Source organism: Python bivittatus, unplaced genomic scaffold (genome assembly GCF_059951505.1).
Source record: "Python bivittatus isolate LINGU-HERP-01145 unplaced genomic scaffold, Pbiv_v1 ctg000980_np1212, whole genome shotgun sequence".
NCBI classification, from domain to species: domain Eukaryota; kingdom Metazoa; phylum Chordata; class Lepidosauria; order Squamata; family Pythonidae; genus Python; species Python bivittatus.
Window position 1 is genome coordinate 65790791 of NW_028277125.1, and position 20750 is coordinate 65811540.

The 20750-nt window shown below is 37.5% G+C and overlaps 1 protein-coding gene across 1 annotated transcript in view; it reads right to left on the bottom strand.

Moving 5' to 3' along the window:
• STK32C (serine/threonine kinase 32C) overlaps positions 1-20750 on the bottom strand; it is a 205104-nt gene that overhangs the window by 15110 nt on the left and 169244 nt on the right. Inside the window, exons 3-5 of the mRNA XM_088132128.1 lie at positions 8695-8846; positions 5489-5662; positions 3665-3702 (exon numbers count right to left, since the gene is read on the bottom strand). Coding sequence (XP_087988254.1) covers positions 3665-3702; positions 5489-5662; positions 8695-8846 — 364 coding nt within the window. The remainder of the gene's footprint in view (positions 1-3664; positions 3703-5488; positions 5663-8694; positions 8847-20750) is intronic.

Consider the following 20750-nt stretch of genomic DNA (forward strand, 5'->3'; position numbering starts at 1 on the left):
TATATTTTCTTAAAACAGAATATATCTCCTGCAGAAGATGACAACAGATAAAAAACTATATCTCAATGGTAGAGGATGTGCTTTGTACCCAAAAGGTTTTTGGGTTCAGTTTCTGGAATCTCCAAGTAGGGATGACATCTTCCTTGCCTGAACCGTTGGAGAACAGTTGATTGTATTAAAGAAGGTGGACCCAGGATCTGGGTCAACATAAAGGAAGTTGTGATATTATTATGACTTAAATAAAGAGCAATATAAATATATCTTACTTGATACAATTTTTGAAGTATCATATTCTAACCCATAGATGGATTTTTAGGAAGCACCCAATCAAGTTTTTACATTTTGGTTAAATGATTTGAAGTTTAATTATACCACCAGGAAAGCGAATATATCAGTAAAACAACCCATTTACCTCTCTCTTTAAGGAGTATCTAGTATCAGTAAGAGCTCTATAGTACCTGAGCTTATGAACATCATTTCCAGAACAATCAAGGTGATTGTAGAGAAGTTGTATTATAATATATGATACAAGAGTTTTTGTTATAATGGGCCAACATCTCAGTTTGGATTTTGAACTACTTATAATACTTTTTTTTAAAATGCTCTGATAGGTCATTGAGCTCTTTCACAGACATCGTATTTTCCTTTATGATTATGAAAGGGCAAGCTGGCAGTGTCCCTCCTGTTACTCAGAATAGAAAAAAGATGTTGCATGATAGGCAAAATTAGAACTTATCTGAATCTCTTTCTGATCGATGCACTAATGTGTAAACTGTGACACTTTAAATATAACTTGGATTACACATGCATCCATACAGGATAAAAGCTTTTACAGCCAATGAACATTTCTCTTTCCTGTTGTGTGAAAAGCTATTTGATAAGCTTTTTAAAGGATTCATTGGAGAATATGCTATTCTCATGGCTGGAAAAGAACGGAACACATCAGGGGATACATAGAGAAATCTTCTGGCAGTTGATTGCAAACCATCAGAATTCCACCTTGTGAATATCTTCCATTCAAAAGCTCCCTCTGACATGCAATAGGCCTCTTGGTTGAGTTCTTAAGGAAGCATTTTGTTACAGAGAGAATGCAGATCAGCATTTCACATGATATGGATACCAACCCTTCTTTTAAAACATGGAACTGCACGAAAAACAGGGATGTAATTTAAAGCAAGCAATGGCATAAGGGGGTGAAGTAGAGCTACCAGATCTAGGCTGCCATCATATGGATGACCACTAGATGGCAGCAAAGACCCAAAGGTTTCTGTACCTCATAGCTGCCATCTAGTGGTTGCCTGGAGCTTTGCAGCTTAGATCTGGGGCAACTGCCCAGGCACACTGTATATCACACGAATGAACAATGCTGCATCTGAGATAGGGAGAAGTCTACTTTGGTTGGAGATGGAGATCCTTGCTATAATCTGCACTCCAGGACAGGAAAGCTACGTATTACCTATAAAAAAGATTTTAACAAACACACATCAACTCTGATTTAAATATGTGACCTTACTATGAGAAGTGGTTTTCAAACAACACTGTTCTAGAGGTGACTGATATCAGATTGTGTGTGTTGAGAACCACATCTCGCTTATGCTACAATTAGGCATTCTACATCATCTTTCCTAAGCTGCCTGCAGCGGATCAGCAACTACTAATGTTTTCACGCCAAGATAAAAATGCTAGTCTGAAATCAATCTCTCTTTTCCTTTGGGCTGTTTCATTCCTCCTGCATGTGGATTTCTAGCATTTGGGATTCATGAGCCGAGGCTAGATAAAACAGACAGACACATTAACTCTTTATGTCTTTTGCCTAGTTTATTTCTATATACACCGTAGGCAGGGCTGGTTAAAGATTCAGGGCCTAGCTTCTCAGTACTCTTGACTGCTCAGCTCCTCCTTTTGGGATGAATTCCCATTGCCGATCAAAGGGAAACAACAGTTCCTTCCTTTTACGCCTTTACTTTGCTGATTGCTTTCTGCTTTTTCCCTCTAAGTAGAAGGGTATACAGCTTAGCAGGTATCTGAAATGCTGGCTCTTGAGGTGTGTCTTTGGCAGCATGCCACCAGAGCACTGCAGGCCCATTGGAGACATGGCACATTTGTCCTGGCCTGGAGCAAAGGGCAGATATTTTGCTATGGGGTTATGCAGGAAGCATTTAAATAAATATGCAACTCCAGGCTTCCATTGGAATAGTCACATCCAGGGGGAGGAGAGAGAGAACCCAGTTTGTGAGGATTGCTCATTTCAACTCTCCATAACTAGCTTTCAATGGTGATGTGGTAAAGACTGATATCCATGCAATTCCACAGAGGGAAGAGACATCTTTCTGTTGAAGTAAATGGGGAAACCATGGCTCCTGTGGGGTTTCATCTATGCATCACTGGAAGTGTCATAGCGCAGGTCAGTAAATGGATTCAGTGAGTCATTGGCTATGCTAATCCAACAGCAAGTCTCCCCAGAGTGTCAGACAAGAATATTTTCTCTAGCCTGGTCTGCAGATACCAGCACCTAAACCTGTGCTCTTCTCAGTCTAAAGCACATGGTATATTACTGCTCTATAACCCTTCCTGAATCCAAAGGCCAGCAGACTTTCGGTATCTTCCTTCAAACTCAACCTTTGCCTTGATTTTGCCACCCTAGGCATACAAACATTGCACGGAATCCATAGTAGCAAAGGACAACAAATACCCTAAAAATATTGGATGAACAACCTGTAGCCTGCAAGTGGTACTCTGCTATAATTTTTGTGGCCCACAGAATGACTGGGAGAACTGCCTGCTTTTCCCTGTAGCGCAGCTGATCACCCTGGTAGGGAACAGATTGTTGCTTTCAACTGTTACTGGCAGTAGGAAAGTACAATTTTTTGAGTAGGGGCTTGGGAAGATAGAGAGAAGCCTCATTGCTCTGGTGATCTGTACTCTGATTGCTAGAATTCATGAATCATAACAATAAGCTTGTGTATGTTTGTCTGTATGTGTGTGTGTAAGTATGTAGGGAGGTAGAGACTTAATGATTGTGTGCACAAGTGCATGCAGTTAGTGTATAAGTGTATGATTGGATGTGAATGGGCAGCAAGAAAACCAAAAAAACAGATAGGTATATAGAAGGGGGGGGAAGGGAGGGAGTGGTGCTTCAAGGCTTCTGTTTAAGTTGCTTTTGCATAAAGTTACACTGGCCAGAATTGTTCTAAAACAAATCATAGTAGCTACCAGTAATGCCTTTTTTCCTCCAGTTATTTCTTCCTTACTTTGTTTTTTTTCAATTTATAAGCTGCCTCAATCATCAAAGCAAATCCTGGTTATGTACAAGTTATTAAAGCAATAAAACAAGTAAGCAACACAGTAATCAAGGCAACAACCTAATATATATTACTTATCAGGGAAGGAAACACCATAAATACTAAAGAATAATATCCCAATATAAATGCAGGGGTCACAAACAGCTGTGCCCCAGGGCTGCTGAGAAAGCCACAACAAAATCAGCTCATTTCAAATCGTATAAACTTGTGTGCATCTCTCACTGTTGCAGAAATTGGAGCATAATATTACAATATTGACATAAATGTACAAGATACAAAGCACCAGAAAAAACACACCACTAATTCCCAGACTATTCAGATACCAAGACAGCAGAAACAAATGCCATATGCTTTTTCCTTACCTTGTTCATCAAGGAGAATGTTGTCTGGTTTCACATCTCTGAAAAGCAAAAAAATATAAAACTTACTCTTGACAGAAAAAGGCAACTGCTCCTTATGTTTCTCTCTCTACATCAAGCAAATTACTCTAAGAAGCTATTAAACAGATTGAGTTTTTGTTATTGTTTCCAAGATTATAAAAATAATATTTAGCTCTGCTACACAAAAACAGGGGTGTGAAATGTCCATGACCTTCTCAAAGAAATTTCATTTGAATGTAATATATAAAAATATGCTCAGTAAACAAAGACATGTCATGGTCTGAATACAATTCTTGCCAGATGGAATCGTCTTATGATGAAGATCCTTCCATCTTGAAACTGCATGAAATAGCAGTTGCCATGGGTCTCTAAGTGAGAGTCAAACTGGGCTGCAGTGCCAGAGTAGGTGAGCTTAATTCTTCCATCAGCATCTCTTCGGGGATGCATGTGTGCACATAAGGACCTTGTGCTGTTGTGGTTAAAATATAACTAAAGTTCAGGAAGATGTGGTTCCAAACTTCATTCAGTATGAAATTCACTGGATGATTCTGAGCCAGTAACTCATAGGTTGTTGTAAGCATACAGGGGAGGAGTAGAACCATGTATACCACTCTGACTCCTTGAACAGCATTTATAGTACATTTCCAGGTAAAGATTGTGGCTTAAGACAACCTAAGAAGAAGGTGATTTTCACTGGAAAAAGATGGTAGGTAAAAAGGAAATTACTCTTCCAAAGTGCCGTAGATCTAATCTGAATTCACAGCCTCTATGAATAACTTAGGACCATTCATTTAACAACCATTCAAAGTCATGTGATCAAAATTCAAGCACTTAGCAACCAGCACGTATTTACAATGGTTGCAGCATCCTGGGATCACAGGATTGCCATTTGAAACCTTCCCAGCTGGCTTCCGACAAGCAAAATCAATTTGGAACCACGTGATTCACTTAACAACCATGTGATTCACTTAATAGCCACAGTGATTCCCTTAACAACCACTGCAAAAAGTCCTGTAAAATTGCTTAACGACCACACTGCTTAACAACTAATGTTCCAGTCCTTATTGTGATTGTGTGTTTTACAAGTTGTAAAATAACTACCGGTATTTGCTAAATAATAATAATGAGGAGGAAGAGGAGGAGGAGGAGGAGAAAGAAGATGATGACCCGGAAATGAGATCTCATTAGTTTAATGTTCCCCAACCTGGTGCCCTTTGGATATGTTAGGACTTCAGTTCCTAGAATTTCCAGAAGAATTGGCTGGGAATTCAGGAAGCTGTTCCCACCTATCTAAAAAGCACCAGATTGGCAAAAGCTGATTAAGCCTTTTCTGCACTGAAGCCATTTTTGACTCATGGTAACACAGTTTCTCCAGACTTTTGCCAGAAATAAAAAACAAAACAAAACAAAACAAAACTGAGAAACATTTTGTCTGTAACTAGATACAGCAGCCACTAGTCTCAGTTATAATCCTAAGGAAAGAAAGTAATAACAAAGAACTGCATCAAAGAGTAAGATGGCATGATCATAAAGTTACCTGTATATACAGAATTCTATGTAACTAAAACATGGGTAGATAAAGATTAGAGAGTTAGATTGTGGTTGTAATTATTCCCTACAGTGAGTAGTCATTCCATTTCATGGTAGGACTAGAGATTAAGTATTTACTGAAGAAAATTTACTCCAACTATAAGGTCAATTTCAGAGCTGAGATTCCATACAGCTGTTCCCAGTGAGCTAGAATAAGATGAGTTCATAAAGCTAGACCTGCTCCTCACAGGGGTCAACAAGAGATTGTAAAGTCACCTGTGTATAATACGCTGACTACGCAAATAGCCTAAAGCTGATGCCATTTCACAGATATAGAGTTTAACTGTTTCTTCTGTAAACTGCACATTTTGTTGAAGATGATAACGTAAGTCACCACCCAAGAGTAGATCCACCACCATGAACATGTCTTCTTCATCTTGGAAGGAGTACCTGTAGAACAATGAGTGAACAGGAAATTCCATTATATTTTCACAGGCAATATTACTATGCTGTAGGCTAGATCTCCATGCCACTTATCCCATGTGCTTGAATAATAACAACAATAACAATAACAATAATAATAATAATAATTATTATTATATATCTAAATATATATGTTTCAGCTTTTTTCATTTGTCCCAGTTCTTTTGAACCACTGATATTTATATACTTTGGGGGGTGGGGGTCATTTTGTTTTAATGCTTATTACCATTAGCTGTCCTCTGTTCCCTATCTAGCAGGGAGCAGCTGTCATAGTTAATTTTAACTTGTTCATATAATCCTGCTTCTATATCTGGCTGGATCACATGACTTCTATAATATGATCATTACACAGTAATTTTTTCCAGGCATAATCAATAATGTACTGGAATATCAAGCAGCCTGTCTCATTTCATTATCAAAGGAAACCCAGTGCTATCAGAGTGAATGACTCATTGGCAAGATTTTGTTAGCTTAAGCTGCCTGGAATCTTTTTAATACAGAAATTCTGGGACATCATCAGCTGGACATTTTTGTTCTGTCTGCTAACGTTGAATGAAAAAATGGTTAAAAGGGTGATCAAATAGGACAGAGAATTCTCTTCTTGTAAGGATAGCTAGATGATACAATTTGCTTATGAGTTAGAAACATCAACTTCTCTTTATCACCTCCAATAAATGGAGTGCATATTTTACCTGGCACAAATCCTTGTAAAAGACACATAACCTAGTTATTCCTTTACATTTATTCATTTGTAATAGGGTTCAGAAATGCAGCCATGATCCTTCTAGCTGGTGCCCACAGAACCCCCCAAATTACATGTAGAAAGACTGAAAACTCCCCAAAACACCAAATCTTATCCGAATTCAATGTTGCCTCGTGAGCACTCATAAGAATTCAGATGAGAGTGCAAGATCTCAGGGATGAAAATGCTGAAAATGTACCAAAAATGTTTATAAGGTTTGGTGCATTTTTATTTTTTATTGTTAAATGCCATTATATCAGATCACTCAATAGTGCCTATTTCTTGAAAAAAAATGCCAATGCCTGAATTACCCATACAGAAAGCTACAGAAAGAATGGGTATTTACATTGCAAAGTGTTATACACACACACACACACAAACCAAGACAAGGCAATAAAAAGGATAAAGAGGCTTCAGCAATTTCCCTGAGAGAACATTGCTATTCAGGGCTTCTTCAGCTTAGAGTAAAGAGGGGACCCAAAGACATATATAATTGGTATACAGAACTATGCATGCTGTGGATAATGTGGTTACAGAGAAATTGTTCTTCCTCATAATACCAAAACCTTGGCAGGGGAAAAAAAGGAAGTCTTCACATATCAGAGTTAACTTGCAGAGTTTATTAACACACAAAGTGATAGTCTCCAATTTGAACCGCTTTGAAAGGAAGTCACACAACTGCATAAGAGAGAAAGCTATAGGTGTGTCTTATTTCCAAGGCTGGAGCTGTGCACATTTCAACAGCAAATTGCTGGAGAAAATGAAACAGAAGAAACTACTGGGCCCATGCTCCTGGCTGGACATTTAGAAACAGAATGTTAAATTAAGCCATTGATCCAGCATACTTTTTCTTACATTCTTAAAACCACAGAGTCTTATATATTTATTGTTATGCTAAACCTTCTCCTGTGCAATCAAAGCAGGAGACATCTCCCCATCGCACTCCTTTACTGTAACATTGTGCTTAGGGTAACCGGGGACATCCAGGTTCAAGTTTATCCCCAACCATGAAAGCTCACTAGGTGACTTTGGGCCAATCACCCCACAATTTTATTATGGGGGGAGAGGAATGGAGGAAAGAGTGCTATGTTTGCTGTCTTGAATATATTGCTATCTGTGCCAATTCTCATTCCATTGTCATTCTTAAGATTAACAGTTTTCATACCAACAACTAGTTCGTGTGAGGAACAGGGTTACAGAAATAAACTCCTGAAGTGATCTTACTGAATTTCCAACTGAGTTTCTTGTATAACAGGATGCATGTATTTTTTCATTAGAGATGTGACTTTTTATCCTAATGGGCTGAGAGGTCTACTCCCCAAATTATAGCCTCGCTGATGTTCACTTCAGGAGTTTATTTCTGTAACCCTGTTCCTCCCATGAGCTAGTTGTTGATATGAAAATCGTTAAGAATGACAGTGGAAAGAGAATTGCTACAGATAACAATATAATTCAATATAATTCATTCTTCTTTTAAAGAATAGTAACAACTTTAGATGAAAAAGTAAATAAGTCAAACCAAGACAAATTCTCCTAAAATTATGGTAGCCAATTTTCCTCTGCAATCCTTCCTTGAATTATAAAGACACAGATCCTCTCAGAATCTCATTGTCTGATCCCATCAAATGAAATAATCCAGATCAATGTGATCTCCACAGTTAATCAAGATAGTATGTTTGTCTTTTCCAATAACCAATGTTTAGTCTTTACTAAATTTCATCACATTCCTCATTTTTCCCATTTATCCTATTCCCATTTCTTTACTTTATACTTCTCTGATTGGTTTCTTTTTCTTCAACAGCCTTCTCCAAACTGGTACCTTCCAAATGTCTTAAATTTCAGCTCTGATAATTCCTGAACAAACATGGGCAGCTGGGCAACCAGCCAGTCAAACTAATCTGATAATTACCCAATTCTATAATTGTAGGCACATTTTAAAGACCTATGCTTTATTACAGGAACTGTTATTGTAAACTAGCTGCTGTATAACTGGACTCTCCATTTCTATAGATATTCTTCTGAATCTATAGTCTACTAAGACTCTGGGTTTCTATAATGCTAAGTTTTGTTTGCTATGGACTGTGGACTCTGCCATTTTCTTTTATGTATTATGGACTTTTGAACATCATACCCTATGAACTGCTGCACCCAAGACTTTCTTCTGATAAGACTAACGTGCTTTCAACTAGATGCATAGACTTAGAAAATCAGTGGAATTGAGACACTGTGTTAAAACATGAGAAAAAAAGAGATTCACCAGAGATTCACCAAGAAGACATGCTCAATTTCCTGCAGAATCTCTAGTTCTCTGAACACGTTCCGAACCTCATCTCTTTCAATGCACTGTTGTTTATTCATGTACTTCATGGCATACATCTTCTCTGTATCTCTCTTTTGTACAATGCACACCTAGATATAACAGAAGAAAAAAAGTTGAATTAGATTTGTACTTCCTTGTTTATCTATTGTAGTCATCCACAACAGTGAGATATTTTGATGAGCTCCCAGGAAATCATTTAGCAAGCCACGTTCTGCACAAGTTAATTCAGAAACTTGCAAGACCAAGTAGCACATAATTCAGGAAATGTGAAAATAAATGAACCAAGTTATGAAGGAAAAGGCAAGTCTACTTTTGGAGAAAAAAATGCTATTCTTTTTTCTTTAAAAGTGCCAGCATCTGGTAATGTTGTTTTATCAAAATAGCTGAAGACAGTGTAGTCTATCAGATGTATTGATCTTCCTCCCTTATAATAACTAATATGAAACTTGACATTAGATGCCATCATGCAGGGGAAGGCTAACACAGGGACTCTTATAAGAGTACATAGAGGGTTGCTTGATTCTGCAACTGCATCTTCAGCCTGTGATAAGAAGGTAGGCATAATAACAGTTTGTCAGAGAACAGCCTTTCCCAGACTCTATACACTTCAGATATATGTCCTTCACCTCCCAAAATTTCCTAGCCAGCATAACAATTGCTGAAAATTCTGGGACGAAAACCACAAACTTGGAGAAAGCCAAGGCTGGTATTAGATACAACAATTAGCATTGGCATGGCCAATAATAAGGGATGATGAGCAGTTGTAATTCAGCAACTTCTGAAGATCCACAGGTTCCACACCCATTTCATTATCTTGGGCATTTTGGTAATACACCTGTTCTTTTATATGTAAATTAATATAAGAAAATAGACAAAACATATGCTACATCTATGGATTTATTATGTGACTTGAGAGGTAATTCCAGATAAAATCCACAAGCTTGCATTACTGATTTGTAAATATGGCTAGTTGCTTTTTTGTGCCTGTCAACACTACAGGTAGTCCTTGGTTAACTACGGCAATTGGGATTGGAATTTCCATCAGTAAGCAACACAGTTGTAAAGCACCATGTCATGTGTCTGTGCTGCTTAGCAACTGAAATCCCAGCAGTCCTGGTTTCTGTTGTTAAGTGAATCACCATGGGTCGTTAAGTGAGGATTTCACGTGGTTGCAATCTGCAACTTCCTGGCGGCTTCCCCACTGACTTTGCTTGTAGGAAGCCAGCAGTGAAGGTCACAAATGGTGATCATGTCGTAATTGCAAGCCTGGTGCTGAGTGCCCAGATCGTGATCATGTGACTGTGTGGATGCTGCGATGGCCAGAACTTCAAGGACTGATCTTAAGTACCACTTGTTCAGCACTGTTATACGTTTGAGTGATCACTGAATGTGTGGTTGTTCAACGAGAACCACCTGTATTCAATTCTGGATAATAGGCATTTGCTATTGATACCCTCATATTATCTATAGCAGTGTTTCAAACTTGGCAACTTTAAGAAGTGTGGACTTCAACTCCCAGAATTCCCCAGCTAGTATGCTGGCTAGGGAATTCTGGGAGTTGAAGTCAATTGTCTTATGTTAGGATTCCACCCTACCTAATTCTTAAGTGGAAGTACTAGTGAAACCTGGGATTGTCTGCAAGCAGTACACATATTTACCACAGTGAATGTTGGACTTGGTCCTTAAAGTATTCCATTATTTCTTAAAAATGTAAGAGAATGGATTCATTCAGCCAAACTCCATTATTCCTCATCTTACTGCCGGATTGTTAAGATTCATCAAACTGAAATTTCTCATCTATTAGGCAATTATTTCTATTAATATCCAAACAATCACAGACAAGACATTGTTGAGATGCTCTTTTGGAGCAATTAAACTAATGCTAGCCTCTGCTTATATTACAAAATTAACCCTGTACTGAGACCTGCAAAGCTAGCAGATTCCATCATTATATTGTATTTCCTAAGCAATGCTTTATTTTAGAATATATTTTAGGTCTACTTGGGCCTCTCTTAAGTATTAATACAATACAACATTACAACGTAATCATTAGTAAACAATTTGATGAGAGTTCACACCCATCATCTTCTAAGTAGCAGAAAGACTTATGCTTATGAAAGAGTGGGTACATTTAAAAAATAAGTCTGACAGTTATTTCATGCAAATACTTGATAAAGAAAAGCAAGGTGAGAATGACCTAGAGGAAGCTTGAGACAGTGATAGTGGAAAAAAAAGTTAATCCTATCCTATTAAAAATAAGAATCAGAATGAGAAATAAAGAAAGGAAGAGCAGTAAGCATGATGATGTGTAGTTACCAACAAACTGCATATAAATGTGAAATTACCATGGATGCATTAGAAATAGAAAAACAAATGTAACAGACAGTTATCCTGAACTAACTGGAAAATCAATTAAGAGAATTAGAGATTGAAATCATGAGTATTCGGTGGGATTGGTAAAGAAGGTTGGCCCAACACATTTTGCAGCAAAAGTTTACAATTCCTAATCATAAAGCCAACCCAACTGCTAAACAGTCAGATTAACTAGATTATTTATACAAACAAATTTAACACACATAGGCCACTCTTTAGTACAACTCTACCAAAGGGGGAGCTCATGCTTTGCAAATGAAAGAAGGTATTACCTGCCATCTCTTGTTAGAAAACTAGCAGGGCTGACAAAGTCATTGCTTTGGAAAATATCTGACAGATAGATATCTGACATTGCTTTGGAAAAAACCTGGACAATATCAGACAGAAGAGAACTGAGCAAGGGCAAAGACGAGGTCACACCAATGCTAAAAAAAGTCTCAAAGTGAACTCAGCTCTAGGGGACTGCATGGATATATCCATAATGGGCAATGATTTGCCTTCATATAGGTTGTTGTTGTTTTTTTTTTGACTTCTCAGTCTACAGTAGACTATAGACCAATGTTTCTCAACCTCAGCAATTTTAAGATGTGTGGAGTTCAATTCCCAGAATTCCTCAGCCAGCACGCTGGCTGGGGAATTCTGAGTCGAAGTCCACACATCTTAAAATTGCTGAGGTTGAGAAACACTGGTCTATAGCTTTGAAGATAAAAGTCAGGTCAAATGCTGCATAGCTTATTCAAGATCAGCCAAGTCAGTTATGGGCTGCCACCTTCCTGAGCTAACCAGTGCTAGGCAGCTTTATAATACAGGTAATTCCCAGGTTAAGAACATCTGGGTTACAGATGACCCATAGTTAAGAACGGAGAGTTTTGTAGCAAACTTTGAGTTAAATACACAATGATTTGAATTAAATACACAGGGGTTTGAGTTCATTACACAATACTACTCATACAGGATTATACAATAATGCTGTTCTGGCTTACATACCAGGACAGACCATGGTAACAGAACTCGTTCTTCAACTGGGAACTACCTGTATTGTGATGATCAGTGGTATCAAGTCAAAGTCAGTATAGGCATGTAAGAGTTCTGTTATGGGAACTGTACTAGTAATCAATGTGCTTCTTAGTAAATTTAAGGTGCGGGTGATTACCTATAAAGCCCTATATAGCTTGGGTCTGGGATACCTCTGATACCACTCATTCTAACTGGAATCTGCTGATCCAATACAGAGAGGGCATGTTGAACGTCCACACCTTAACTGAGGCAGGTAGACTGAGGTCTTGGAAGCAAGCCTTCTCTGCTATGGCTCCCTCTCTCTGGAACAGCTTGTCTCCCTCTGTTATAAATATTCAAGAAGGTGGCTAACATGCTGTTGTTTCACACAGCCTTCCAGGAATACATGTTTGCTGTGCTGTGGTAGAAACAGTTGGTGATTGGGAATTGCTTTTTGTTTTCACTATTGTTTTGTTTTCATTATGAGTTTTTTTATGATGGAGGATGGGAGAATCTTTCTGCAATGGCATTTCATTGGCTTACTGTATACTTCTCTCTCTGCTCTAGTTCACAATTTGGAGATAGTAGAGATTTTCCATCCTACCATTAACTAAAAGAGTGTATGTGCCAGACATCCTGTGATCTCTGCACCCATTTTCAGGATATAAAATAACGGCAAAGGCTCAAGCTCAGATATTCTTGGAGGGAAAGGCAGCTACCTCCATCAGCAAGATAAAAATTTTCCTGCTCCTCACTTTTCCTTTCATGTTTATATTACTTTTTATGTGCCACCTTTTTTTTAAGGACTTCAAAAGGACAGGCAATGGAGACAGAGTTCTCCATTTTATCCTTAAAACAATCTTTTAAACATGGTGGTGGGGGGGGTGGACTTGAAGCTCCTGGGCCCTCAGCCACACAAAGTGCATCTCTTGGAGTTATGATGATTTGACTAGTGACGAACAAGTTTCTCATTATCTGCTCCATTTAGCTAATCAGCTGGCTTACAGAGGAAAAAAATCCTTCGGCAGTCTAAGATAACAGAGGATGCGTGCCATTGGGCCAGCATCTCCAACTAAGTTTACAGCCAACTGCTAATTTGGCAATAAGTAGTCTCTTAACACTTTTATATGCTACATCAAATTGTTATATTTGTCAATCAGTAATCTGTAAAGAAGAGGACAAAACAATGTATTTTTTCCTCCTTTCCTCCCATATTCTTTTTATTCCCTCCCGCCCTCCCCTCTTCACCTTCTAATTGGTGCTGGCCTGCCTTTGGTTGAGATTTACCATCACAATTGTAATATAATATAAAATAAAAATTAGATACTGTTATGGAAAATAAGTTTTTTAATGGCTAATAGCCAAGATACTTAAAAAACAAACCCTCCAATTTATTGTGATTCAGACCATTGTCCCAGAAATAAAAACTGGTTAATTTCTATCATACTGGAATGCCACTGAGCAGATTATTTGAACTTTTTGGTAATATGGGTTACCAAATATATTATGGGTAAGTACCTGAGAACTTTCAGAAATTTTGAGCGACAGCTTCAACCATACTGTGCTACTGGTTATGTTGACAAAAGTAGAATAGCACTTAAGTTCAAAAGATTCCTGGCACGCATAATCCAAGACATCAGGTACCAGGCAATCCAGTCCTAGATAATTTTACACAAATTTTATAGAACAAATTATGAAAATGTAGTTGATTCATAAACTATGGTACTGCCTACTCTTGAAGGTTTAAGATGAAAAGAGGTACTGTATGGATGACCTTATGACTGTATTGGTATTATTTATCTGATAAAGTTGGGAACTGGATAGCTGTTGGAATCAACTGCCGCATTCTCCTTTGTAGGTAGAGTTTAATGAGGACCATTGGGATTTGTGCACATGGGCCCTACAGTAACTTACAAGCCCTCCCCCGCAAAAAAAAAAAAAAAAAAGGAAGATTTTCAGTAAAGAAATATTCTTAGCTACTTGTATGGAGATCTGTCTGAGATAATAGGGATGCCAGAGAGAAATATGTGATTCAGAGTCACAAGAGAAGCAATTTGAAGGCTGTCAGTTTGCAGAATAAGCATGGGAGCTATCAATATTTCATTCCATCTACATCGTATAATGCCTTTTAGGGTCTTTCCTGGGTAATTTAGAAAATGCCTATTAAGAAGAAAAGTTCTCATGTCATTCGAGTCTAACATCTTACTTGCAACAGTAAGCAGATATATGCTGCTGAGAAGCTCACCGGGCATGAAGCAACAGCCATCTCATAGTCACTGCCTAGCAATAGCTTCTGAACCTACAAGCTTTACACTGCTGTCCTAAAATGACTGCATGCATGTTATTTGTATGAAGGAAGAAATTCAAATATAAGCTTTCTCCTTTATTATGCCAGCACCTATTTAAAAAAAAAAAAAAAGCAAACAGCAAGCCTATACAAGCAATAAAGGCATTCTTGGGACTACTAGTAGAATTCAGGCTACAACCGTATTATATCCTGTGTATACTATGTTGAGCAAAATGCAAAAAAGAGTTTCTTTGCGATATGGCCTGTGTTGTGCCGCATCTGATCTTTCTTTTGATTAAGTTAGGTCATAAAGAGCTGGAAATAGCTTTACTCAGGCAAGATAGAAGATCTCTCCCATCTGTAATTACATTTATGGGACTTCTGGACAATTTCATATCAATCTTATGTTTTGTTTTCATAATCAGAGTGAGTAACAACATCATTAGTCTCCTCCTTATTTCAGTGACTTTTATTAAGGAAGGAATGAGTGCTTAAGGCACTTAAAAATTATGCTGAATTTTTTTAAAAATACAGTTGTTTATAAGTTGGTTCCATAGGGCTTCCCGCTAGGCAAGTTTCAAATGAGTGCAGTCTTAAAGTTGTACTCTGTGAGCTACCTTTCAGAAAACGAGTGTTCAAGAGGAAATTCAACCACTATCATAGTGGTGTAGGATAAAACAATTCAAGCACAAATTTTAACCATACAGATTCAAGATTTCAAGATTAATTTTTATGGTTCTGTTGGTGAGATAAGCTCTGAAAAAGAAAATGTTAATTATAAATGTTTTCTGTAAAATGAATGATGGGATTTGTTCAACTATAGGTTATCTCAAAGTTTGAACATTAAATTATTTTTATTGCATCCTTTCTGATGAAAACAGGCAATGCATAGTTTTCTCAAAGGGGAAAAAACTATGGATATTGTCATCCTGTTCTCTATGTACCTTATTTGTATAAAGGGTACATGTTGCGATTGTACCTTTTAGAAGTTTAGATCTGTCTCTGTGGCCTCTAGTTGCGTATTTTTATCCTACAACAAAGATGGGGAACAGGTGCCAATTCACATGTTGCAAAACTAAACTCCCAACATCCCTCACCATTGGCCCTGCTGGTTCTCACTTTATCAGGAGTGGTGGTTAAGTAACACTTGGAGACTCACAAATTCCTCACGCCTGCATCTGAACTCATATGCGTATAATGCAAAAATACATTCCATGGGTTGCTACATTTTAGAAATAGATATAGTTCAGCAAAGCTATTTCTAAGCAAACTATTTGTAGATAGCTGTGAAAATTTGCCTGGAGGCACAAGTTTTCAAGAATCAAAGTGGTTACGATTAGTCTTCTTTCCTCCAGACGACCCCAACATTTAAAATAACACTCAAATTATACATCCCTCAAATTAAAATAAAAAAAGAGGAACAAAAAGGGGTAGGCTTTGAGGGAAGGGGGAAAAAAAACCTCATAAAATCATAGCAGCTGGCATGATAATGAAGCTATTGTCACTGAAATTATCTCATTATTTTTTAGCCTTTTTGCCAACAAGAGATTCAGCATGCAGAATTTAAATCAGGAGATCCTCAATGGGTTGTTGAGAAACAGGATAATAATTGCTAATGCCATGAAACAATGAGCAGTAAGTCTTTTCCAATTATAGGTTCAAAATATGAAAAATAAAAATCTATAATAAGGACATGATCAACAGCTTGTTACCTAAAATGTTCCTTATTTCTAAATCAGTAATCACTGATCCCATAAAAGATGCTACTTGTCATATTATGTATCTTTCACGATCAGAAATAAACAGTAAAGAATACTCAATATCAATGCAAAAATGCTATATGTAGTGCTGTTGCTTGAAAGATATTCCTCAATGCAGAGGTTCTCAAACTCTGTGATCCTGGGACCACCTAAAATGATACATGCACTTCTGTGACACCCCCCCCCCCAATAAAACTAGTGATTTCATTAGAGTGCAGCAATAAATAAATAAATATACCACTTACTTTTAATAATTACATTTTAATTAACATAGCAGTTAAACTAATGATAGAAATTTACAACCATACAAAATATTTTTTATTGGAAATAAGCAAAAACTAAAATTAAATATAAAGCCATATTTTTAATGGGAAGGATGAGCTTCCTTACTTTTGCATAATTCCTGAAATCTGTATTTCATTTTTGAGCCAGCCACACTCATTCACCAGGAAAAAGAAAGAAAAGAGGCTTTTCATGCTGTAAATCAGCTTCTGTTAAACTGCTGCCATTTGCAAAACACTGGCAGGCACAGCTGCTTTGGGTCCTCTCTTTCCCAACGCAGCAACAGTAATAGCTTCTCTTTCCCTGCAGGCCTAATGCTTGTTTCCATAAAGCCTTCCCCTTTTGTAAATCCCTCCCCTTTTGTGCATTTAAGGGATGATTAGAGAGTGTTTAAAAAAACATAACAAAACACTCAGGTTTCATACAGGGCTCTGGGAATATCTGACTTATTTTGTGTTAAACCTACTATAGTAAGCCTGCCTGGAAGAAATCTACAAGGAAGGCATGTTCCAAGGACCCTCCATCCATTGTCTTACAATCCCATCTGATGGAAGTTTGAGAAACACTATTGTTACTTGATTAGCCCACATGCCAATTCTCCTCTGTTAGTCTTTAAATTACTGATTGGGTACATATTTTGCATATTCATGTCCTCAGTTGACCTAGGTCTGGAGGACAAGGACAAGACTGCTGGCTGAGATTATGCACAGCTAGCTGAAGTTAATAAGAATGTTGAAAAGTAGAAATCCAATAATTCATCTTGAATTTATGTGGTCCATATCTACACTTCCATTGTCTTCAAAATCCATACAGTCTTTGCTGATTCAAATAGAATGGAGGATTGAACAGAGAGTCATCTCAATCATGATTCTGTGTCCCTAATCCCTGGAACTCAGTTCCCCACTATTTTGCGTAGATGGACTTAAAGGAGCTCACAGTCAAGTGTTACAGATCTGAATAGAAATTCAAGTGTTATTCAACCACAGAGTCACTAGCAAGATATCACATTCGGTGATAACAAATGCCATTGAGAGTTCCAGTAGGAACAGTTTTGGCACCCTATCCCATCCTCCCCAACTGGATACCCTCCAGGCATGCTGTACTAAAAATCCTAGAATTTCTAGCTAGAAAGACAGTGAACTTTTCTCTCTTGAAAACATGATTATGGGATGATCCTTGAGATGCAATGTCCTGCTTTAAGAACATTCTATTTCAGGCTATATAATAATTCTTGACTGTTTAGATGATAAAGATATGAGCTATGAACCTTGCTGAGATTAAAAGTCCTCTAATAACATCCAGAGCTATCTCATACCAACTATACAAGCAGAGCATAGAACTGAAAAGCAACTATTTTGGATTCTGGGCAATATGCACAAGCAGTATCAAATGCTGGGAAATAATTGCTTGAGCTATGTTAAACCAGGATGTCTTCTCTGCCTCTTTTTTTGTGGGGGGGAATTTCAACTTGAAATGCCATATACAATCTCTGGCTGTATCTGTGGCATATGAAAAAAAAATATTCAAGGAATTTCCATTCTACCAATGTATTTTCTCTCACTGCAAGGCAGTGATGCAAATAAATAAATAAATGCATGCATGCCCTTAGCAACATTCTCCTTTTTATGCAGCTATCTAGCCCAATCCTGTTCAATATGACTGCAATGACACATCTTCATAAGCCATAATGTTTTTGTTAGTTTGCTTGTTTTTGGCCTAGTACAATGTGTCATTATCAGTGAATAAACCATATGTTAGTGAATAAACCATAGTTTGCCTTAGGACAGTAAACCACTTTCAAATCATGATTTATTAGCTGATTAGTTATATTCACACAACATATTAAACCAGATGTTTTAAAACTCCAGGTTAACAAAACTGAGCAACTCATCGTGTATCCTGCTTCACTATTCCTATTACAATCTGCCTCTAAACAAAAGCAGCTAAGGAAAACATAGAGGCTCTTTGCCTTCTTCATCCAGCATAACATCTGAACTAGGAATTCTGGAATTTTTCCATCCTAAGGTAGCAGCGTTAGAAGCCAAAAGCAAGCCGTGGCTTTAAACTTTGCTTATTAAATCTGTATATAATGAAAAACCAACATTGGAGGAATGTCTAATTTATTTAGCTAAACCAAGTGAAAGTGATCAGGGCTGCACGCCCATAGTTTATTTTATTTGTGTAAAATGCAAATGTGGCTAATGAGAAGCCATGGTTTATTTGTGGATTCCTGGCTTATTCCTGATTCATTTCTTGCCTCACACACGCAATAATCAATGCACAGTGGCACAAGGTAAGAGCAACTAAAATAAGAACAAATCAGCAAGCACATCATGATTACTTTGCTCACCTGCAAGATTGACTATGGCCTCAACTTGCATCTTGCTAACCACAACATGAATATGCCCCACTAACTATTTTTAGATGATATGTACTCATAATGCAGCATTTGTCTCACGCCCAGCCTACAATTCATCCTTAGCTGTTCCAATTTTAAAATAATGTTTTCTGTCTTCTCCCAATACAAGTCTTGATGGATAAATGAACTATGTTGCCTGATTCACAGTCTTGAAAGATAACACAGTTGGGGCTAGCATCCACTGAACTCCTATCAGCCAGTTGAGACTGCTGCAGGTACACCACTGCCCCTCTGGGGATTGATAGACCTGTGTTCAGAGACAGTCCAAGTGTCAGGTCCCTGGGGCAGACCATCTTCACTTTGATAACCTGAAAGGTAGCTAAAGCTTTCATCCCAGCCATCCTGCCACACTTTAAGGAGAGCCATTGGTGGTTGGAAGAGAAACAAAGGTGTGACCCTCTACCAACTGTTATTCTTAAATTGTTTTGCAAAGACTGGACCGCACAAAGCCTCATTAATGAGACAGATTAGAGCTTGGCCATCAGACAGAGCAAATGATATTGATATATTTTCCTGTTGATTCAATGCGCACTGATGCAGCTATGAGGAAATGCCTTCTGACTTGTTTCTGAGTTGTTCAAGGAAGCACAGTTAAACACACCATGACTTAGCATAATGTGAGAATCTGATGTCTGACTTAATTTGTGATATTTAACTTCTAGGTTTGCCTAAATACTTCAGACTCTACCCTCTCAGACATTAGACCTTTTCAAATCTGAATTCAGCAAGCCTACATGTTCAGCATTTCTTAACCAATACTGAAATAGATTTGAAGCCCTTGACATTCTCTTAACAAAAAAAGAGGAATGTCAATAACAACAAAGCAAAGATCAAGTCATTTTAAATGACAGGCAAAAAGAGAAGATTGAACTAGGAAGAAAAGAAGAAAAAGAACATAAAGGTCAAAAGAGAAACAGAAATATGAAGACAGCAATCTCCTTCACTTTTCCTGCAGGGAGTGAAGCCTTTAATAAGCTTCAGTGGTTGTCAATTAAAAATAGCACTGCAAACAAAATAATACATCACAAAATCAAAATATTGTTATAAAAGTGAACATTCAGGAAACAGGGGAATTGTCCATTGATTATTTTGTTTTACTCTTGTCCAGATCCCCAAATGATCTAACATCTGAACAAAAGAAAATGTTGGAAGAGCTTTAAAGGATGACTAATTTAGTCAAGGAATCATTGGGAACAGTTGTGAGGCAGGCAACAATAGGAGAACTTTTTTATTAATGATTTTGCACCTGTATATAAGTAATTGTCCAGGAAAGCTCACCTGGTATTCTAGTGTTATGCTTTTTGACACTGGGCAAAGGTATGATTATATCAAAAAGTTCAAACAAAATAGTTGCTCTAGGATCTCCTCCTGACCATATTCTGTTAGGTGGTGTGTCTAGAGGTATCAGCCCCTCTTTTCCCTTGGGGAATAAGCCAATCTCACAAGGAATAAACGACACTATCTTTTGTTTTTTTTAAAAAAAGATAAAATTAAAGCAATGTTTAGCTTTAAATATTAAAATGCAGATAGACAGCATCGGAAAAGATAGATTACAGAGCTGTCCTGATCTGGGGGCCCAGCAACTGCAAGTGAATGGAACAAGAAAAGGATTTGAAAGAACATATAAACACAGAAGGATTGCAGAAGACAAATAAGATGGCACTGATCAGCTACCAGTAAGGGACAAATGGCTTTAAAGAATCAAACCTAGATTCCCTAAAAGTTTGGTTCAATTTAACAGAAAAATACAGTGCCCTTAAATTGTACAGATTAATAAAAAAAATTTGTAGTGCAAATAAAAATTAAACTTAGTGCAGTTTCTACTGTAGGTGCACATTTATTTATTTCTACCCAAGTAACAGATCCTCAGATCAGA